Below are 20634 nucleotides of genomic sequence, written 5' to 3'. Positions count from 1 at the left end.
TACACCATCCAAGGACCACAAATTTAATTATATGTTACAGTGGAAAGCTGATTTTAATACTACATTATCCATATCCCACTGACAGGCTTGCTGCGAGGCAATGAACAAAGGGAGCTAGAAGTTGATGGAGACTTCCTTGAATGTTCCGGCTCATTTGCGTACTATGTTTCCATCCTTTTCTCCTTATTTTTTCAGAGGTTGTTCTAGTATCGCTAGTATGCATCATACATGGTGGAGCTGCCCTACCGTCAACGTGACTTTACCGGGTTAACATGTCCTTTTACTCCCTCCTTTTGTCTCCATAGTGACAAATCCTCTTGGATGGCCTTTAGACTGTTTCGTTTATCTAACTTTGTGTAGTTAGCTTCCCGTATCTATATCGCTACTAGGTGTAAGCAACCTGATCTCTCTTGGGATGCTTTTATTGTCATGGTTAATCTTATAGTTCTGTTTGAGAATCTCGCGGCTATATGGGAGGACGTGGTGGATAGGTTTCAGAAGGTGTGGAAGCCCTGGTTATCTTTTTCTTATTGTCCTGATCTCAGGTGGTCGTGATGTCACAAAATGTTCAGAATGCTGGGGCACGGGAGTACCCCTTTAAACTTAAGGCTTTAAACTTAAGGCTTCTGATGGTTTAAATTTTAGATAATTGGGACATTGCCAGACAATTTTCTTTTTTATATACAGATCTTTATACCTCACGCCATCCAAGGTAAATCTGTCCTGGCTGGGGACCTTCCCCATTTGTGCTTAATCGCCATTGACAATTTGTCCTCTGTAAGGGGCGACTTGAGAGCTAGTACATCATCCTCACTGAATAGGATATAACAACACTGAATATATAACAGTATTCTATCCCGAAAACCAAAGCCAACAACAGCAGGGTTGGAGGTGTCAATAGAGTACTACTCCAACACTTAGTGAGGAAGGCCTTAGCCTTGGGAGGAAGAAGAGAGCGTATCTCTCTTCATGTCTGGAGAAGGCAGAGCTTGAGGGAGCAGTCTTATGATGCATTTCCAAGTCACAGAGCTGCATCAGAAATTTAAAAGCCAAAACACCCCCTCTCTTTCTTAAGATGTGCACCATGTGTTATCAGAACCCCTGAGCAACACACTTATGTGCTTTTTAAGAGAACACAGAGATGTATCCTCCAAGGTATTAGTGAGTAAGTAGTCAGAGAGAGTAAAAAGATTATCAGTGACTACTTGGTCTTTCAAGAAAGAAGGGTTCAGCTTCCATTGCCACTGGAAGGGTTACCGGAAAGGCAAGGAAACCTTGAACACTACCAGGGCATGGTCATAAAAGGGAATGTCAATCACAGAGCCATGCAGAAGTGGTAGATCCCTGTGCCCATGTAGAGGGGATAAAGGGGTAAAGGGGACTAAAGGGCTGTGGGAGGGGGGCAGGGAATGGGGAAGAGAAAAAGGGGGAAGACAAGAAGGAAAAATTTTGTAGGAAGTAAGACTATTAGAAGAGATGGATAGACAACCTAAGGAAGGAAAAAATAAACCCTAAACCCTTAGGTAGAGATAGAGATTCCAAACGTTCAATGGAGAGCCAATCTCCAGGATGGAGATCAAGTCCTCATTCAAGAGAGAGCAGAGATCAGGAACATCTGTATGGCAACAAAGGAAAAATGAAAAACGTGTCCCCAGCAATACCTCGCCCCGGGGTCTTGGATTTTTGCTAACAGTGATTGAAGGAGGCATCTCATATACAAGGTGTGGGTGTAAACAAGCGTACTTGAATAGCTTCAACCCAGAGTAGGGCACCAAGCGCAAGATGAGTTCTTTGCCAAATTAGTAATGTAGACAGCATATGATAAAATGAGGGCCCGTCCTTTCAGCAGTCACAGCTCATGCCACTCTGTTCACCCAAACAAATGCAAATAAGGCATTTCTTAGCTATCTTGAAAATTCCCATGACTCTGCGCTGTAAGTCATTCTGGGGGTGTAGTTCTTGAAGCCCTTTCAGGTGGACATTTCCCTCTATTCTTTTAGTCATCCAGATTAGAGCTTGGAGTTGGATACAGTAATTTCCATTGCCTGTACACAGGCAATTAAGTAAATCTGGCAGTCTTCATGGCTGAAGTGCGGACTTTTCACTGCTATCTGAATGTGCTTTAGCGAAGGCCTTCTGCTGTGAATCTTCTATGCGTTGTAGTGCAGCATCTAGGTCCTCCTTGGATGGCAGAGCTTGAATGAAGGACCTAATGAGTGGCAACTCACCATGTACTGAGGTTTGAAGATTAGCATGAGGAGAAGCCATGGAGTGAGAGGCAACTGGAACCATCAGTCCAGAAAAGGGGGATTACAGTCTATGGAGAACAAGTACTAGGGGTTGGAGGAGTCCAGGCATGAGGACAGTGGACCCTGGGCTATGCTGCAGCCAGTCATCACTTATGTGAAGAGGGAGAGGAAGAAAAGGCAGCCACCAACCATCTTGGAGGAACACACACTGCTGGAACTGAGGGAGAGGCCCCTGGGGCAATACAGTGAGTGCGGCATCCGGAAGGGAGAAGAGTGAAGAGCCAGCATGAAGAATGGAAGGCCAGCCAAACTGGAGAGAAAGAGCAGGCAGAGGCAGCTACCAAGACTGTTTTGGTGGCGGACATCTTCGAATGGCACCTGGAGGCCAAGCCAGATCACAGTGCTTGAGAGTACCTACTATTTCTCAGCAGGAGGGAGGCTTAGTGTGTGGCAAGGCATGCAGGTGAGTGGAGCACTGTCTAGGCAATCCATAGAGGACAATACAGTTGGGCAAAACTATTAGAAAAATGTTTCTGACATGAAGCTCCCTGAAGTAGTGTCTTCACAGCTCTATGCCTAAGCCATGTCCCCGGAAAGTTAACCTCTGACAATATTAGGAGAGTCTAGGTATCAATCCAGATGGGAATCATGCTTGGTAGAGATTGGGTGAAGCTGAGGTTAGCTTCTTTTTGCAATGACAGTGGAGGCCCTGGCCCTTCTCATTCACAATGACCCTAAATATCTCACCATGTGCATAGTGGGTAGAGCAGAGAAAATCAGGTATTAATGTCTCGACCAGATATCACTCTTCCATATGCAATATAGTTGATGGATAGGTTCAGGTACTTTTTTGGCCTTTATATTATCTGGTCTAAATCAGCGAACATGCCCCTCCTAGAAAAATCGTTCAGGGAAATGCTTCAAAACAGAAACACAGGATCATCCAGCGCTGGATGGACCGACAACCAGGTTGATAGCAAGGAAGTTTATTTGGACCAGCTGGTCCAAATAAACTTCCTTACTATCAACCAGGTTGTTGGTCCCTTCAGTACCGGATGATTCTGCGTTTCTGTTCTGAAGCATTTCCCTGATCGATTCATTGCACCCGGGCAGGAAGGCTGCAGGAGGAACTCATATATCTTATGCTCTTTTCCATTGTTGTGTATTGTGTGCACAACGACTTGGGGTAAGCACCAGTTACATTCAGCGATTCCCCCAGCATTGCTGTTTTACGCTATGAAGCGCTCTTTTGTCTGTTTATAGCCTCCTAGAAAAAGACTGGTGTCAGATCATGTAAGGAGCACATGTAAGTACCTTAGCTCTGTTATACTGTCTTCTTCCTGAGGTGACAAATGCCAGTGAGGCTAGGTACTGTTAATGTCAGTCATACTTCTGACGTATAGGCCACGTTGAAGTCACTAGTCTTGTTTGCAACAAAGTAATTCTGTAGCCCCAATGCTAAAATATTTCTGCTCTTCAGCATTTCTTCAAGAGATTTAGCAAGGATTAGTTGTACAAGGGCATTGTTGTGTCTTCACCGGTCCTAAAATTGTCCTCCGGTGAGACCAATGCCAGCCTCTCTACCACGTCAGGGAGAACTTCACCCTGGAGTCATGTCACAGTTTGCCACAAGTAAGTGGAGTAAGTCCTTAAATTTTCGTCCAGTTCATTTCTGTAATTTGGACAATAAGCTAGTGCATCAGATAACTGTTACACTTTGGATATGTGTAGCAGACATCTTTACAAACACATGCCAAAGCACTAAACGGTTATTCCTAAAAAAAACATATCTGCATAATAAGTATAATTTAAAGTGACCATGACTAGATTTTACTTCTCCTCAATCCCAAAGTTGCACTATCCAAGCTGTTTTATCTCAAGCTACATTCATGTATATGTATTATATAGGGTCTGAGGACAGCTGTCACCCATTTGCTTGGGAGAGCCACGTCTTGTCCTTGTATAGCACCATGCACCTTACCTGTTGAAGTTGATTAAAAAACGGCTTTTGTCAGTTCTAGAGAGGTGAGTGCGAATTCATTTTCTACGTTGCTGGATTTACTAGAACTGTGTTTCTTAGAATACGCACCCCACACTTTTCTGTTATAACTGCTACTACTTCCATTGTGCACCTCATTGCTCAGGATTCTCCTCGGGTTGGAGTGCCGACTACTGTGACTGTGTTTCTTTATATGTATTATACTGGATTGTATCAGGAGAAAAGTCAAATTAAAGTTGTTTACCTGAACCCTGGCTTTTTAAAGTCTCGCTCCTAGGCTTTGTTTGTGGGAACAGCTTTACTTTGAAAAGATATGTGGGACACAGAAGGGATATATGGGAGTTAACATAATTTGGGAACATGATACAAACATTAAGGGACTACTACTCACATCATACTCCTCCTGTGGTTACCACACACTTCCTGAAACCATATGAAATTCATATGAAATTCATATGAAATTCCTGAAATTCATATGACAGGTGTCTTGGGGAAATGTAGCCATCTCCAACCATCATTCTCATGTCTCACAATGCTTATAGAAGTGCTTAAAAAAACTATATGAAGCACATATAATAAAAAAGAAGGATAAATTTATAGGGACAGGGGAGAAAATGAGCTCTGGTAACTGTGACATTAAAGAGGTTATCCAGGATTAGAAAAATACTGCCTCTCTTGCAAAAATAGCACCACTCCTCTCTATAGATTGTGTCTGGTTTTGCAGCTCAGCTCTGTTGGAGTGAATGTGACTGAACTGCAGTACTACAACCAACCTGTGGACACGAAAGAGACAGTATTTTCCTAATCTTGGAAAACACATTTAACAAATGGCACCAATGACAAAGTAAGAGGCAGGTGGAGAGTCCTTAAAAATGATTTCAGGGACTTAGGCCGCAAGCTTAAGGCAAGGACCTCCAAGGTAGTTTTTCTGAAATACTACCAGTATCACGAGCCACACCAGAGAGGCAGCGGGAGATTAGGGAGGTAAACAAGTGGCTCAGAAGCTGGTGTAGGAAGGAGGGGTTTGGGTTCATGGAGAACTGGGCCGACTTCGCTGTCGGTTACCGGCTCTACCGTAGGGACGAGCTGCACCTCAATGGGGAGGGTGCAGCTGTGCTTGGGGAGAAGATGGCTAGAAGGGTGGAGGAGTGTTTAAACTAGGGACTTGGGGGGAGGGAACCTACAGCAAAGAGGCAGAAGATAGCGTAGGTAGAGAGGTGGGAATTATTAATGTACCTGCGGGTGGAGCGGAGGGAGGGGTTAGGATAGTTAATAGGAATAGGCTTCATAGGAAAATAAAACCTACACCCTTGAATCCCATTAACCCCAATAACATAAAGGATGGAAATGTAAAGTGTATGTTCACAAATGCCAGAAGCCTAGCAAATAAAATGGGGGAGGTGGAGGCCTTGATACTTGAGGAACATATTGATATAGTTGGGGTCACTGAGACATGGCTGGACTCCTCGCATGACTGGGCTGTCAATCTGTTGGGGTTTACATTGTTTCGCAAGGATAGAATGAACAGGAAAGGTGGTGGAGTCTGTCTGTATGTAAGAAGTGGTATGAAAGTCAGTGTGAACAATGCCATAGTGTGTGATGATTCTGAGGATGTGGAATCACTGTGGGTAGAATTACAAAAGGAGGGAAATACTGAAAAAATAATATTTGGTGTAATCTACAGACCCCCTAATATCACTGAGGAAATAGAAGGTCGGCTGCATAAACAAATAGAGAGGGCCGCCCGGGCCGGTACAGTGATAATAATGGGAGATTTTAACTATCCAGACATAGATTGGGGTCGGGGGTTGGCTAAAACTTCAAAGGGGCGACAATTCCTAAATTTATTGCAGGATAATTTTATGGGCCAGTTTGTGAAGGACCCAACAAGAAGTGATGCCTTGTTGGATCTGATCATTTCCAACAACGCAGAGCTGGTTGGTAATGTAACTGTGCGGGAAAACCTTGGTAATAGCGACCACAATATAGTTACTTTTGATTTAAAATGTAGAAAACAAAGACAGGCGGGGAAGGCAAAAACATATAACTTTAAAAAGGCAAACTTCCCTGGGCTGAGAGCTGCACTACAGGACATAGACTGGGGGGAGGTGTTCTCAAATACTGATACAGAAGGTAAATGGGACATCTTTAAATCAACTCTAAATAACTATACAGCTAAATATATACCAAAGGGGAACAAATATAAATGATTAAAACTAAATCCTGCAAGGCTGACAAATGATGTTTAAAGAGCAATAAACAACAAAAAATAGCCTTCAAAAAATTCAAATCTGATGGGTCAGCTATAAAATTTAAACAGTACAAAGAGCTTAATAAAATCTGTAAAAATGTAATAAAAACAGCAAAAATTCAAAATGAGAGACAGATGGCCAAAGAAAGCAAAACTGATCCTAAATATTTGTTTAGATATATAAATGCAAAAAAAAACAAGGACAGAGCATGTAGGACCCCTTAATAATGATAATGGGGAGGTTGTCACGGGCGATCAAGAGAAGGCGGAGCTAGTGAATGGTATATACTATGGAAGAAGGAGGAGCTGACATTGGACAGGTCAGTGCTGGTTACACATCATGTAATGTACTGAACTGGTTTAACCCCTTAAGGACCCAGCCATTTTAAGCCTTAGGACCCGGCCATTTTTTGCACATCTGACCACTGTCACTTTAAACATTAATAACTCTGGGATGCTTTTACTTATCATTCTGATTCCGAGATTGTTTTTTCGTGACATATTCTACTTTAACATAGTGGTAACATTTTGTGGTATCTTGCATCCTTTCTTGGTGAAAAATCCCAAAATTTGATGAAAAATTTGAAAATTTAGCATTTTTCTAACTTTGAAGCTCTCTGCTTGTAAGGAAAATGGATATTCCAAATAATTTTTATTTTTATTCACATTTCCAATATGTCTACTTTATGTTTGCATCATAAAATTGACGTGTTTTTACTTTTGGAAGACACCAGAGGGCTTCAAAGTTCAGCAGCAATTTTCCAATTTTTCACAAAATTTCCAAACTCACAATTTTTCAGGGACCAGTTCAGGTTTGAAGTGGATTTGAAGGGTCTTCATATTAGAAATACTCCACAAATGACCCCATTATAAAAACTGTACCCCCCAAAGTATTCAAAATGACATTCAGTCAGCGTTTTAACCCTTTAGGTGTTTCACAGGAATAACAGCAAAGTGAAGGAGAAAATTCACAATCTCCATTTTTTGCACTCGCATGTTCTTGTAGACCCAATTTTTGAATTTTTACAAGGGGTAAAAGGAGAAAATGTATACTTATATTTGTAGCCCAATTTCTCTCGAGTAAGGACATACCTCATATGTCTATGTAAAGTGTTCGGCGGGCGCAGTAGAGGGCTCAGAAGCGAAGGAGCGACAAGGGGATTTTGGAGAGTACGTTTTTTTGAAATGGTTTTTGGGGGGCATGTTGCATTTAGGAAGCCCCTATGGTGCCAGAACAGCAAAAATCCCCCACATGGCATACCATTTTGGAAACTAGACCCCTTTAGGAATGTTACATGGAAAAAAGTGAGCCTTAATACCCCACAGGGGTTTCACGACTTTTGCATATGTAAAAAAATAAAAATAAAATTTCACTAAAATGTGTGTTTCCCCCCAAATTTCAAATTTTTTCAAGGGTTAATAGCAGAAAATACCCCCAAACATTGTAACCCCATCTCTTCTGAGTATGGCGGTACCCCATAAGTTGACCTGAAGTGTATTATGGGTGAACTACAATGCTCAGAAGAGAAGGAGTCATATTTGGCTTTTTGAGAGCAAATTTTGCTCGGGGGTATGTCGCATTTAGGAAGCCCCTATGGTGCCAGGACAGCAAAAAAAAACACATGGCATATCATTTTAGAAACTAGTCCCCTTGAGGAACGTAACAAGAAATAAAGTGAGCCTTAATACCCCACAGGGGTTTCATGACTTTTGCATACGTAAAAAAAAAAAAATAACTAAAAGGTGTGTTTCTCCCCCAAATTTAACATTTTTGCAAGGGTTAATAGCAGAAAATACCCCCCAAAATTTGTAACCACATCTCTTCTGAGTATGGAGGTACCCCATAAGTTGACCTGAAGTGCACTACGGGCGAACTACAATGCTCAGAAGAAAAGGAGTCATATTTGGCTTTTTGAGAGCTTTTACCCCCCACTGGTGTCTGTCAGATCTTTGGAACAGTGGGCTGTACAAAATTTTTAATTTGCACAGCCCACTGTTCCAAAGATCTGTCAGACACCTGTGGGGTGTAAATTCTCACTGCACCCCTCATTACATTCCGTGAGGGGTGTAGTTTCCGAAATGGGGTCACGTGTTTTTTTTTTTTTTTTTGCGTTTGTCAAAACCACTGTAACAATCAGCCAGCCCTGTGCAAATCACCTCAAATGTACATGGCGCACTCTCCCTTCTGGGCCTTGTTGTGCGCCCCCAGAGCACTTTGCGCCCACATATGGGGTATCTCCGTAGTCGGGAGAAATTGCGTTACAAATTTTGGGGGGCTTTTCTCCCCTTTACCTCTTTTCAAAATGAAAAGTATAGGGCAACACCAGCATGTTAGTGTAAAAAGTTTATTTTTTTACACTAACATGCTGGTGTAGACCCCAAGGAGAAAAAGACCACCAAGATTTGTTAGGCAATTTCTCCCGAGTACGGCGATATCCCATATGTGTCCCAAAACTGTTGCCTTGAAATATGACAGGGCTCCAAAGTGAGAGCGCCATGTGCATTTGAGGCCTGAATTAGGGATTTGCATAGGGGTGGACATAGGGGTATTCTACGCCAGTGATTCCCAAACAGGGTGCCTCCAGCTGTTGCAAAACTCCCAGCATGCCTGGACAGTCAACGGCTGTCCGGCAATACTGGGAGTTGTTGTTTTGCAACAGCTGGAGGCTCCATTTTGGAAAGAGTGGCGTACCAGACGTTTTTCATTTTTATTGGGGAGGGGAGGGGGGCTGTGTAGGGGTTTGTGTATATGTAGTGTTTTTAGGGTACAGTCACATGGGCGGGGGTTACAGCAAGTTTCCCACTGCGAGTTTGAGCTGCCGCGCAAAATTTGCTGCATTGCAAACTTGCAGCCTGATACTCACTGTAAGCCCCCTGCCCATGTGAATGTACCCTGTACATTCACAGGGGGGGGACCTCCAGCTGTTGCAAAGCTACAACTCCCAGCATGCACAGTCTCAGTGCATGCTGGTAGTTATAGTTTTGCAACAGCTGGAGGCACACGGGTTGGGAAACACTGAGTTAGGAAACAGACAATGTTTCCCAACCAGTGTGCCTCCAGCTGTTGCAAAACCACAACTCCCAAACATTCTCAAGCATGCTAGGAGTAGTAGTTCGGCAACATCTTTAGAGCCAGATGTTGCCGAACTACAACTCCCAGCATGCTTGGAGTTGTAGTTTTGCAACATCTGGAGGACTACAGTTTGCAGACCACTAATACAGTGGTTCCCAATCTGTGCCCTTCCAGATGTTGCAAAACTACAACTCCCAGTATGCCAAAACTGTCCAGGCATGCTGGGAGTTGTAGTTCTGTAACATCTGAAGGGCCAGATGTTACAGAACTACAACTCCCAGCATGCCTGGACAGTAAGGGCATGCTGAGGATGTGTAGTTTTGCAACATCTGGAAGGGCACAGTGGTCCAAAAACTGTGGACCTCCAGAAGTTGCAAAACTGCAACTCCCAGCATGCCCAGACGCCAAGGACTGTCTGGGCATGTTGGGAGTTGTAGTTTACAGGGTCCTAATACAGCAATGCATGTCTCTTTACGGCGACGTGCATTGCTGTAAAGGGCTCGACCGCGGCTGAAGATATACTCACCTGTCGTCGCCGCCGCCATCTTCCTCGCCGGGATCCGGGTCTTCAGGGACGAGGTCAGTACCGGGGCCGGTCCCCAGCAGTCCCCCGTCCCCCGCCGCGTCCTCCGGTCTTCCTCCCGTCCTCTCCGGACTTCAAGTGGCCGGGCAGGACGGGAGGAAGTAACCGCCCCCCCTCCTGCGATTGGTCGGTTAACCAACCGACAGATCGCAGGGAATAGGAGGAGATGGCAGGCTTGCCACCTCGCTCCTATACGTTAGCATGGTCCTGGCTGTCTGTGACAGCCGAGATCATGCGAAATTACCGGGCGGTCGGGTCCCAGAGACCCGATCAGGCCGATATCGCCGCAGATCGCAAGGGCGATTTCCCTTGCGATTTGCGGCGATCGCCGACATGGGGGGCCTACATGGCCCCCCTCGGCGTTTGCCCTGTATGCCTGCTAAAGGATTTCAGCAGGCATCCAGTTCCGATCTCTGCCCGGCGCGCAGCAGGGACCAGAAAACGCCAGGACGTACGGGGACGTCCTGGGTCCTTAAAGCCCAGGGTGCGGGGACGTCCCCGTACGTCCTGGGTCCTTAAGAGGTTAATGTAGAGATGGCACAAGGTAAGTTAAGTAAAGTAAATGTAAGCAAATCTCCAGGACCAGATGGATTACACCCAAGAGTTCTTAGAGAGGTAAGTTCAGTAATATCTGTACCCTTGTTCATGATATTTAGAGATTCTCTGGTGTCTGGTATTGTGCCAAGGGACTGGCGCAAGGCGAATGTGGTACCAATCTTCAAAAAGGGCTCTAGGTCTTCCCCAGGAAATTTTAGACCGGTAAGTTTAACGTGCATTGTGGGTAAATTGTTTGAAGGACTCATAAGGGACTACATACAGGAATACATAGGGTTTATTGTATTATAAGTGATAGCCAGCATGGGTTTACTAAGGATAGAAGTTGTCAAACCAATCTAATTTGCTTTTATGAAGAGGTGAGTAGAAGCCTTGACAGAGGAATGGCTGTGGATATAGTGTTTCTGGATTTTGCTAAAGCGTTTGATACTGTCCCTCATAGTCGTCTGACAGGTAAGTTAAGGTCTTTGGGCTTGGAAACTTTAGTTTGTAACTGGATTGAACACTGGCTCATGGATCGTACCCAGAGAGTGGTGGTCAATGATTCGTACTCTGATTGGTCCCCGGTTATTAGTGGTGTATCCCAAGGTTCTGTACTGGGCCCGCTGTTGTTTAATTTATTTATCAATGATATAGAGGATGGTATTAACAGCTCTGTTTCTATCTTTGCAGATGACACCAAGCTTTGTAGCACAGTACAGTCTATAGAGGATGTGCATAAGTTACAAGATGACTTGGATAGACTAAGTGTCTGGGCATCCACTTGGCAAATGAGGTTCAATGGGGATAAATATAAAGTTATGCATCTGGGTACTAATAACCTGCATGCATCTTATGTTTTAGGGGGGATTAAACTGGCAGAGTCACTGGAGAGAAGGATCTGGGTGTACTTGTTGATCACAGACTACAGAATAGCATGCAATGTCAGGCTGCTGCTTCCAAAGCCAGCAAGATATTGTCATGTATCAAAAGAGGCATGGACTCGAGGGACAGGGACATAATACTCCCCCTTTATAAAGCATTGGTACGGCCTCACCTGGAATATGCTGTTCAGTTTTGGTCGCTTGTCCATAAAAGGGACACTGCGGAGCTGGAAAGGGTGCAGAGATGCGTGACTAAACTAATATGGGGCATGGAACATCTTAGCTATGAGGAGCGATTAAAGGAGTTACAATTGTTTAGTCTTGAGAAGAGACGTTTAAGGGGGGATATGATAAACGTATATAAGTATATAAATGGCCCATAAAAAAACATATGTAGAAAAACTGTTCCAGGTTAAGCCCCCTCAAAGGACAAGGGGGCACTCCCTCCGTTTGGAGAAGAAAAGGTTTAGTCTCAAGGGGAGACGCCTTCTTTACCGTAAGATCTGTGAATTTATGGAACAGTCTACCACAGGAACTAGTCACAGCAGGAACGATTAATAAATTTAAAACAGGCTTAGATACATTCCTGGAACAAAATAACATTAATGCTTATGCAGAAATATAAAATCCCATCCCTTCCCCCAATATCTCACCACACCCCTACCCTTCAATTCCCTGGTTGAACTTTTTTTTTTTGACCGTACTAACTATGTAACTATGTAACAAGGGCCAATCTGCAAGGCATCCTGGAAAATACAATTGCTTCCTGATCACATGATTCACAATGGCGCCTGCCCACAGAAAATAAAAAGACTAGAGCTGCAGGGGAAAGGGACTATAAAAGGTGAAAATTACACAGGATCCATTTGCATGTAACATTACTCCAGAGCTTTTTTCCATTTTGTGGGATGACCCCTTTAAGGACCAAGGGAATTTTAAGGCCAAGGCCCCACAAGGTATTTTTCCATAGGAAAAATATACCATTAAATATGTGGAAGAAATCTGAGGCATACCCTTAGTTTTTTGTCACATATCTTTGGCTGAAAATGTTGCCACAGTTTTAAACACAGATTATCCTCAGTCAATGGGACTAATCTGAGTCTTGGCTTCATGAAAACATGGACATTTTTTAGGCTATATTTTTTGCAAATGAGCTGTTTTGTAAGGCATTCATTTTGTACATACACAGTATAGTAGCACTTTTTTATTATTTTTATTATTTCAATTATTAATGTTGTTGTTCTAATTATGTTTTATGGGGCTGACAGGGACAAGACAAACTAAATTCCCTTTTCCAGCCCCAGCATGGGGAGGTGTAGGTTACGCTGGGTTGTACAGTTGCCGAGGCAGCCCTACCACTCTCAGCAAAGTTCCTTGCACCAGTCCCATTCATCAGAAAAGGGCTTGTATATGGAATTTTGCTAAGAGTGGTATGGTTGGCTTGGCATCTGTTCTGTCCAGCATTTCCTAACTCTGGAGCTGAAGAACGCACAGGCTTGAAACTCGATTTGCACTTTAATGACTGGGAACAGAGACAAAACCAGTAAAGTTCAGTAAAGTTTACTTCAGTTCTTTAGCTTACCTAGAACATATGCTGACAACCAACTGCCTTTGCTAACTAATCCTTGAATGAAGCGAAAGGTAACAAGCCATGGATATGTTGGAGCAAATGCCACAAGGACACCAAACACAGCACTGATGAAGAGTGATATTAATAAGCATGGTTTGCGACCAAATCTGAAAAATAATATGCATATAAAGTTTTTTTTTTATCAATACAACCAATACCTTTTTTTTGGGGAGATTTAATAAGCTGCACCAGTGGTGTAGATGCCCAAATATCAAACATTTTTGTGCATAAATGGCTTTTTTTTTTTTTTTTTTTAAACAAAATCACCATTTATGCATCAAAATGAGAGACATTTGGAGCATGTACATCGCCTGTGCCAACAGGGCGTCAAGGAGGGATGAAGGAGGCAGAAAGAGGGCTTGGCCTCGCATTGAGGGGATGTGCTGTAGCTTGCCATCCTCAACTGTAACTTTTGAGCTGACAGGTGACACCGAAAGTCACTGAAATATATGCCAGCTTCTAGCAGCCACTGGATTTATTAATAGGTGTGTGTCTCTTTATAAATCCCGCAGACTGAAAATGGCTGCAACTTTACTAATGTAATGTGTCCCAAATATTGCAGTTAGTAAATCTCCCCCTTTCTCTTAAAAATACAATATAAATAATACTTCAATTGTGTTACACAGTTGAACACTTAATAAACAGTACAGTACCTGTCTGCAATATATCCAATAAATATAGAGCCAATAAAGAATCCAAGGTTCACAAATGATTGAAACAGATCCAGCTTCCAAGCGTCATCACATACAAGGTTGAACTGGAAGAAAAGAAGTGCTCCTAAGAGTTATGTAAGGTCTCAACTTATTTTGGATCTGGAGCAGGGCTGCCCTTTATCTTACTTAGAGTTGCCAGGATATAATGACCCTTTTAACTTTTTTTTTTTTTTTTTTTGTATACGGGGCTGTAAAAGGAATCTTTTTTTTTTTCACCATGATCTGTAGTTTTTGTCGGTACCATTGTTGCTTTGATGGAAATTTTTAATAGCTTTCTGGTCATTTTTTGGGCATATGAAGTGACCAAAGATTTGCATTTCTGCTGTTCAGTTTTTTTTTTTATGTTTATGCCACTCACCGTACAGGATAATAAACATTATACTTTAATAGCTCAGAGACTATTAATAGCAATCATTAGATTTCTGTGTACTGTTCAGTAATATGCATTGTCATAGTATTGATCAGTTCTATCGGTGATCTTGTACAGCTTGGCTATTTTTCGGTGGCACAGTGAGTACCAGTGTTCTATTCTGAGGACACAGTGTAGAGAGCATATGATTTAGGGAATACTGTGTGTGGGACTTTGAGAAGCTTGTCGTAGTTTAGATGATTAGGTTTTACTGAAGAGGTAAGGAACCAAATATTTCTGGGTGGACAACTCTTGCTGAAAGAGGTCTGGACCAGATGAAGAAAATAAGTGTCTATACAGAAGCTGTCACCGATTGTCAGTGGAGGGAATTTATCAAGGGTGCTGTAGGTGAACAATTTATGTACACCTTTAATTTGTTTGGTGGTAATGTGCATGTGCACCAATTTTATGAAATGGTTGCATGGTATGCGATAAATATAGTGCTAGTACACTTTTTTTTTTAAATTACAGTTGAAAAGTCGCAATAAAGAGTCTCGTAACAGCAACTGAGACAAATTGTGCTACAAGTCAACACCACAGAAGCAGGGTAAAACCAATGATAAATCCCTCCCATTGTGCATTCTGTCCCATCAGTATTGTGCTCACTGGTAAGGTCTGTAGTGAACTCTAAAAAGCAAATACGTTTTATATGTTACATTCACATAGGGGATAAAAATACAACTTCTTAACCCCTTAAAGGAGTACTCCGGTGCACACTTTTTTCATGTTATCCCGTCCGGGCTGCAAAATAAAAGAAAACGCACTTTATCTTACCTGCCAACGAGCCCCCGGAGCGCCGGTACAGGTGTTCGGTCCCCATGCTGTATTCTTCTTACATCCGGTTAGCCCGGCACGTCACACGGAGCTTCAGCCTATCACTGGCCGCAGCGATGTCCCGCCTCAGCCAGTGATAGGCTGGAGCTCTGTGTGATGTGCCGGGCTAACCGGAAGTAAGAAGAATACAGCCCGGGGACCGAACACCTGTACCGGCGCTCCGGGGGCTCATTGGCAGGTAAGATAAAGTGCATTTTCTTTTATTTTGCAGTCCGGACAGGATAACATGAAAAAAGTGTGCACCGGAGTACTCCTTTAAGGACGCAGGGTTTTTCAGTTTTTGCACTTAGTTTTTTTCCTTCTTACCTTTTAAAAATCATAAACCTTTCAATTTTCCACCTAAAAATCCATATTATGGCTTATTTTTTGCCTCACCAATTCTACTTTGCAGGGACATTAGTCATTTTACCCAAAAATCCACGGAGAAACAAAAAAAAAAATCATTGGGCGACAAAATCGAAGAAAAACGCCATTATGTAACTTTTGGGGGCTTCCGTTTCTACGCAGTGCATATTTTGGTAAAAATTACACCTTATCATTATTCTTTAGGTCCATATGGTTAAAATGATACCCTACTTATATAGGTTTCATTTTGTCACACTTCTGGAAAAAATCATAACTACATGCAGGAAAATTTATACGTTTAAAAATGTCCTCTTCTCACCCCTATAACTTTTTTATTTTTATACGTACATGGCGGTATGAGGACTAATTTTTTTTGACGTGATCTGAAGTTTTTATCGGTACCATTTTTGTTTTGATCGGACTTTTTGATCACTTTTTATTCATTTTTTAATGGTATAAAAAGTGACCAAAAATACGCTTTTTTGGACTTTGGATTTTTTTTACATGTACGCCATTGACCGTGCAGTTTAATTAACGATATATTTTTATAGTTTGGACATTTACGCACGCGGAAATACCACATATTTTTATTTTTATTTACACAGTTTTATTTTTTTATGGTAAAAGGGGGGGGGATTCAAACTTTTATTAGGGAAGGGGTTAAATGACCTTTAGTAACACTTTTTTTTTTTACTTTTTTTTTTTTTGCAATGTTAAAGGTCCCATAGGGACCTATAACACTGCACACACTGATCTCTCATGCTGATCACTGGCGTGTATTAACGCGCCTATAATCAGTGTTATCGGCGCTTGACTGCTCCTGCCTGGATCTCAGGTACGGAGCAGTCATTCGTCAATCGGACACCGGGAGGCAGGTAAGGGCCCTCCCGGTGTCCTGTAAGCTGTTCGGGACGCGGCGGTTTTCACCGCGGCGGTCCCGAACAGCCCCACTGAGCAGCCGGGTCACTTTCACTTCAGACGCGGCGGTCAGCTTTGATAGCTGCATCTGAAGGGTTAATACAGGGCATCACCGCGATCGGTGATGTCCTGTATTAGCCGCGGGTCCCGGACGTTGTTAGCCGCCGGGACCGACCCGATATGCCGCGGGGAAACCGCGTGACCCAGCGGCATATCGCGGGAGCCGGCGGAGGACGTAAATACACGTCCTTCGTCGTTAAGGGGTTAAAGGGGTTATCCGGGTATAGATAAACAGAGCTAATTTTTTCTTTTTTTTTTAAACGTTCCCCGTCTGTTTCCAGGTTGGCTGTGGTTCTGCAGCTCAGTTCCATTGAAGTGAATGGAGCCAAGTTGTAAAGCCACACCCAACCTGGAGACAGACGTGGAGCTGTTTTTGAAAGAAATTAGCTGTGTTTTTTCATTCCTGGATAACCCCTTTAATTTTGGTTGTATTAAAGATTAAATTATTAAAGAACTAGTATACAATGGAAATTATATAACCTTCTAATATTTTAGTAGTTCAAAGGATAAAGTTCTTATGTACATGATCTATATAGAAACTACTTGTACGTTATATGTATTATTTTCTACAGCTCTAGCTACCCAATTAGGCAGAAGTATAAAATGTTAGAAGTTGGGTAGAATAAATTATACTGATTCTGATTTGGGGATTTATATGTAGTAGATATGTATGTTGACTAGAGATAGGCCAATTTTAGAAAAATTCGATTTGGCCGATTCGCCGAATTTTCCCCCAAAATTTGGTTCAATCCAAATTTATTTGGGGCAAATTTTTTATTAAAAACGGCTATTTCCAGGCTACATAGAGCCTCCGCAGGGGTGTAGAACACTTTTCCTTGCCTTAACACGCATAGGGAGTGTGCTGGGGTAGTGAAATAATACTGTTATTCAGTATGACATGCTGATTACAGGCATCGTTATTAGAATCACTGCTGCAGAGCGGAACAATGATATGAGTCTGGATGTGGCAGCATGGTTAGGAGACCATATGGTATCACAATTGAAGAGATTAAAGAGATTTTTTAAATGTCAATAGAAGATTTTGAAGAGATTAACAAGTTTAATGTGCAGCAGCATGAGGAGATCACATGGCGGCACAATGACAGTTTGGTAAATGGAATGAGCAAACTTTAAATCCTTTTTTAAGGACCCATTGTAGAGCAAGTCTGGTGCCAGCAGCTGCAGTAATTCAAGCTCCAATAGTGTATAATTGCGGCAGTGTATAAGTTGCAGAAGTGAAAAAGCTTGTACTTGTATTTTAAAAACGAGCTGGTGGTCCGCCGTGAGGCAAGCTACCGCTTGTCCCAGCCCCTGCCTCTCAGCTCCCCGCCCCCCTGATGCTCATGACGGAATGTCCCGGGGGCCCGAAGTTTACTTTGAAAAACATACTGTATTATCACAAAATCAATAATAAAACAAGGAGATCACATGGTGGCACAATGACAGAGCCTGGAGGTGGCAGAAGCATGAGGAGACCATATGGCAGCAGAATGAGACAGCCTGGAGGTGGCAGCAGCATCAGGAGACCATATGGCAGCAGAATAACACAGCCTGGAGGTGGCGGCAGCATGAAGAGACCATATGGCAGCAGAATGACACAGCCTGGAGGTGGTGGCAGCATGAGGAGACCACATGGTGGCACAATGACAGAGCCTTTAGGTGGCAGCAGCATGAGGAGACCATATGGCTGCAGAATGACACAGCCTGGAGGTGGCGGAAGCATGAGGAGACCACATGAGAGCACAATGACAAAGCCAGGAGGTGGCAGCAGCATGAGGAGACCAAATGGCGGCAGAATGACACAACCTGGAGGTGGTTGCAACCTATGTAGGGCGCAGAGCAGCACAATGACAAAGCCTGGAGGTGGCAGCAGCATGAAGAGACCATAAGGCAGCAGAATGACACAGCCTGGAGGTGGGGGCAGCATGAGGAGACCATATGGCGGCAGAATGACACAGCCTGGAGGTGGCGGCAGCATGAGGAGACCAAATGGCGGCAGAATGACACAGCCTGGAGGTGGCGGCAGCCTATGTAGGCCGCAGAGCAGCACAATGACAGAGCCTGGAGGTGGCGGCAGCCTATGTAGGCCGCAGAGCAGCTCAATGACAGAGCCTGGAGGTGGCGGCAGCCTATGTAGGCCGCAGTGCAGCTCAATGACAGAGCCTGGAGGTGGCGGCAGCATGAAGAGACCATATAGCAGAAGAATGACACAGCCTGGAGGTGGCAGCAGCATGAGGAGACCATATGACGGCAGAATAACACAGCCTGAAGGTGGCAGCAGCCTGAGGAGACCATATGGCGGAACAATGACACAGCCTGGAGGTGGCAGCAGCATGAGGAGACCATATGGTGGCAGAATGACACAGCCTGAAGGTGGCGGCAGCCTATGTAGGCCACAGAGCGGCACAATGACAGAGCTTGGAGGTGGCAGCAGCAGCATGAGGAAATCATATGGCAGCACAATGACAAAGCCTGGAGGTGGCAGTGGCAGCAGCAGCATCAGGGGTCCTGAAAGTGACCTAGTGACAGAGTGGGCGGTGGGTGGCAATACCAGTACTCGCTGAAGAAGGTGGGTGAAAGAAGGAGCACTTGGCATCAGATGTGTGGCATCAGGCGGGTGCCAGGATCAGAATAGTAGCTGAGGCAGCTAGGCAGAAGAAACCAGTCTCTTTTGTCAAAGTGTTGGTGTGGCTCTATGGATAATCTAGTCTGATGCATCAGGCATTGGTGGGTGGAAATTCTGGCTGATCCAAGCCTGATTCATCTGGACAAAGGTCAGTCGCTCCACATTTTTTTGGTGGACAGTCAAGTTCTCCTTGAGGTTACTATGGCCCCCTCCACACTAAACACCTGCTCTGATGCCACACTTCTGGCCTGGCAGGACAGCTTTTCCAGGGCAAACTCTGCTACTTGCAGCCACAAATCCAGTTTGGCTGCCCAGAAGTCCAGTGGATCTTCAATGTGGGTTGGCAGGGTCAAGTATGCCAGCACCTGTTGTTTCAGGTCCTGTTAAAGGTCTACCTGCTGCTGCTGATTAGTTGCTTCACTATGCGGTTGAAGAAAGCTACTCATCCGCAAATGTAGACTCAGGCTGCTGCTGATGGAGCTGGTAGTGCTCCTGCCACCCCACCACTCCCCAGCAGCCATGGCAGTGGAATGTAAGCACAGAGCCCCCCCCCCCCCAGTCAGATCTGCGAGAGAATGGACGATGGTGCAGATAGACATCGGCCAACTGACTACGTAGGATGTCTCTGTAGTAGGTCAGTTTGTCCTCCTTCTCAGTGGGTATAAAAAAGTAGTGAGGGTCCAACAAGGTGGAAAGCCAGAAGTCATCCCACTGCCGAATGGTGACAATTTGGCTGTCACTACACAAGCAAGTGAACATGCATCGTGCCATTTGTGCAAGTGACTCGAAGGGACTCCCTGCCTCCATCTTCACTGCATACTACCACGGTGTGTCTGGGTCCTCTATCTCTCCTTCCTCATCACCCTGTAGCTCCTCTGGCTGCTCCTGCTCTTCCTCTCCTGTCAGCGGAGTATCAAAACCGCTCATTTTGCTACACATTGCCTATGCTCCACTGCCCCCCTCCCCCTGCTCCTCTTCCAGTTCAGCCCCCACAGGGCTCATGTGGCCGTGAGATGTAGGCACCATGTCTCCAGGGCACTGACCAGCCATTGTTTCCACCATCTGTTGTAGGAAATTAAGCAGTGGAATGATGTAGTTCATCCCATAATCCTGGTGACTGACAAATAATGTGGCCTGAGCAAATCGCAGGTGTCACGTATGAGCTTCCACTGGTTGACATCGAAGTTACACAGGGAAGTACTCCTATATTCTTGGATCATCAAGTAATCGTTGATGGCCTTTCTCTGTTCGTATAGTCGGTCCAACATATGGAGGGTGGAATTTCAAAGGGTGGAAACGTTGCATATCAGACTATGTTGGGGGATGCCGTTTTGACGCTTCAGCTCAATGAGGGTGTGCTTTGCGGTGTATAAGTGGCTGAAGTGCATGCAAAGTTTCCTGGTCATTCTTAGGATGTCTTGCAGATGAGTGGAACACTTTAGGAACTGCTTGACAACCAGATCGAACATGTAGGCCATGCAGGACGCATGGCTCAGCCTTCCTTGAGGCAGTGCAGGCAAGATGTC

General features: G+C 44.1%; 1 protein-coding gene across 1 annotated transcript in view; it reads right to left on the bottom strand.

The window, feature by feature from the left end:
* SLC22A2 (solute carrier family 22 member 2) overlaps positions 1-20634 on the bottom strand; it is a 130046-nt gene that overhangs the window by 88227 nt on the left and 21185 nt on the right. Inside the window, exons 2-3 of the mRNA XM_056567240.1 lie at positions 13857-13960; positions 13156-13310 (exon numbers count right to left, since the gene is read on the bottom strand). Coding sequence (XP_056423215.1) covers positions 13156-13310; positions 13857-13960 — 259 coding nt within the window. The remainder of the gene's footprint in view (positions 1-13155; positions 13311-13856; positions 13961-20634) is intronic.

Source organism: Hyla sarda, chromosome 3, assembly GCF_029499605.1.
Source record: "Hyla sarda isolate aHylSar1 chromosome 3, aHylSar1.hap1, whole genome shotgun sequence".
NCBI classification, from domain to species: Eukaryota; Metazoa; Chordata; class Amphibia; order Anura; family Hylidae; genus Hyla; species Hyla sarda.
This window is presented reverse-complemented; position numbering and strand designations above follow the sequence as displayed.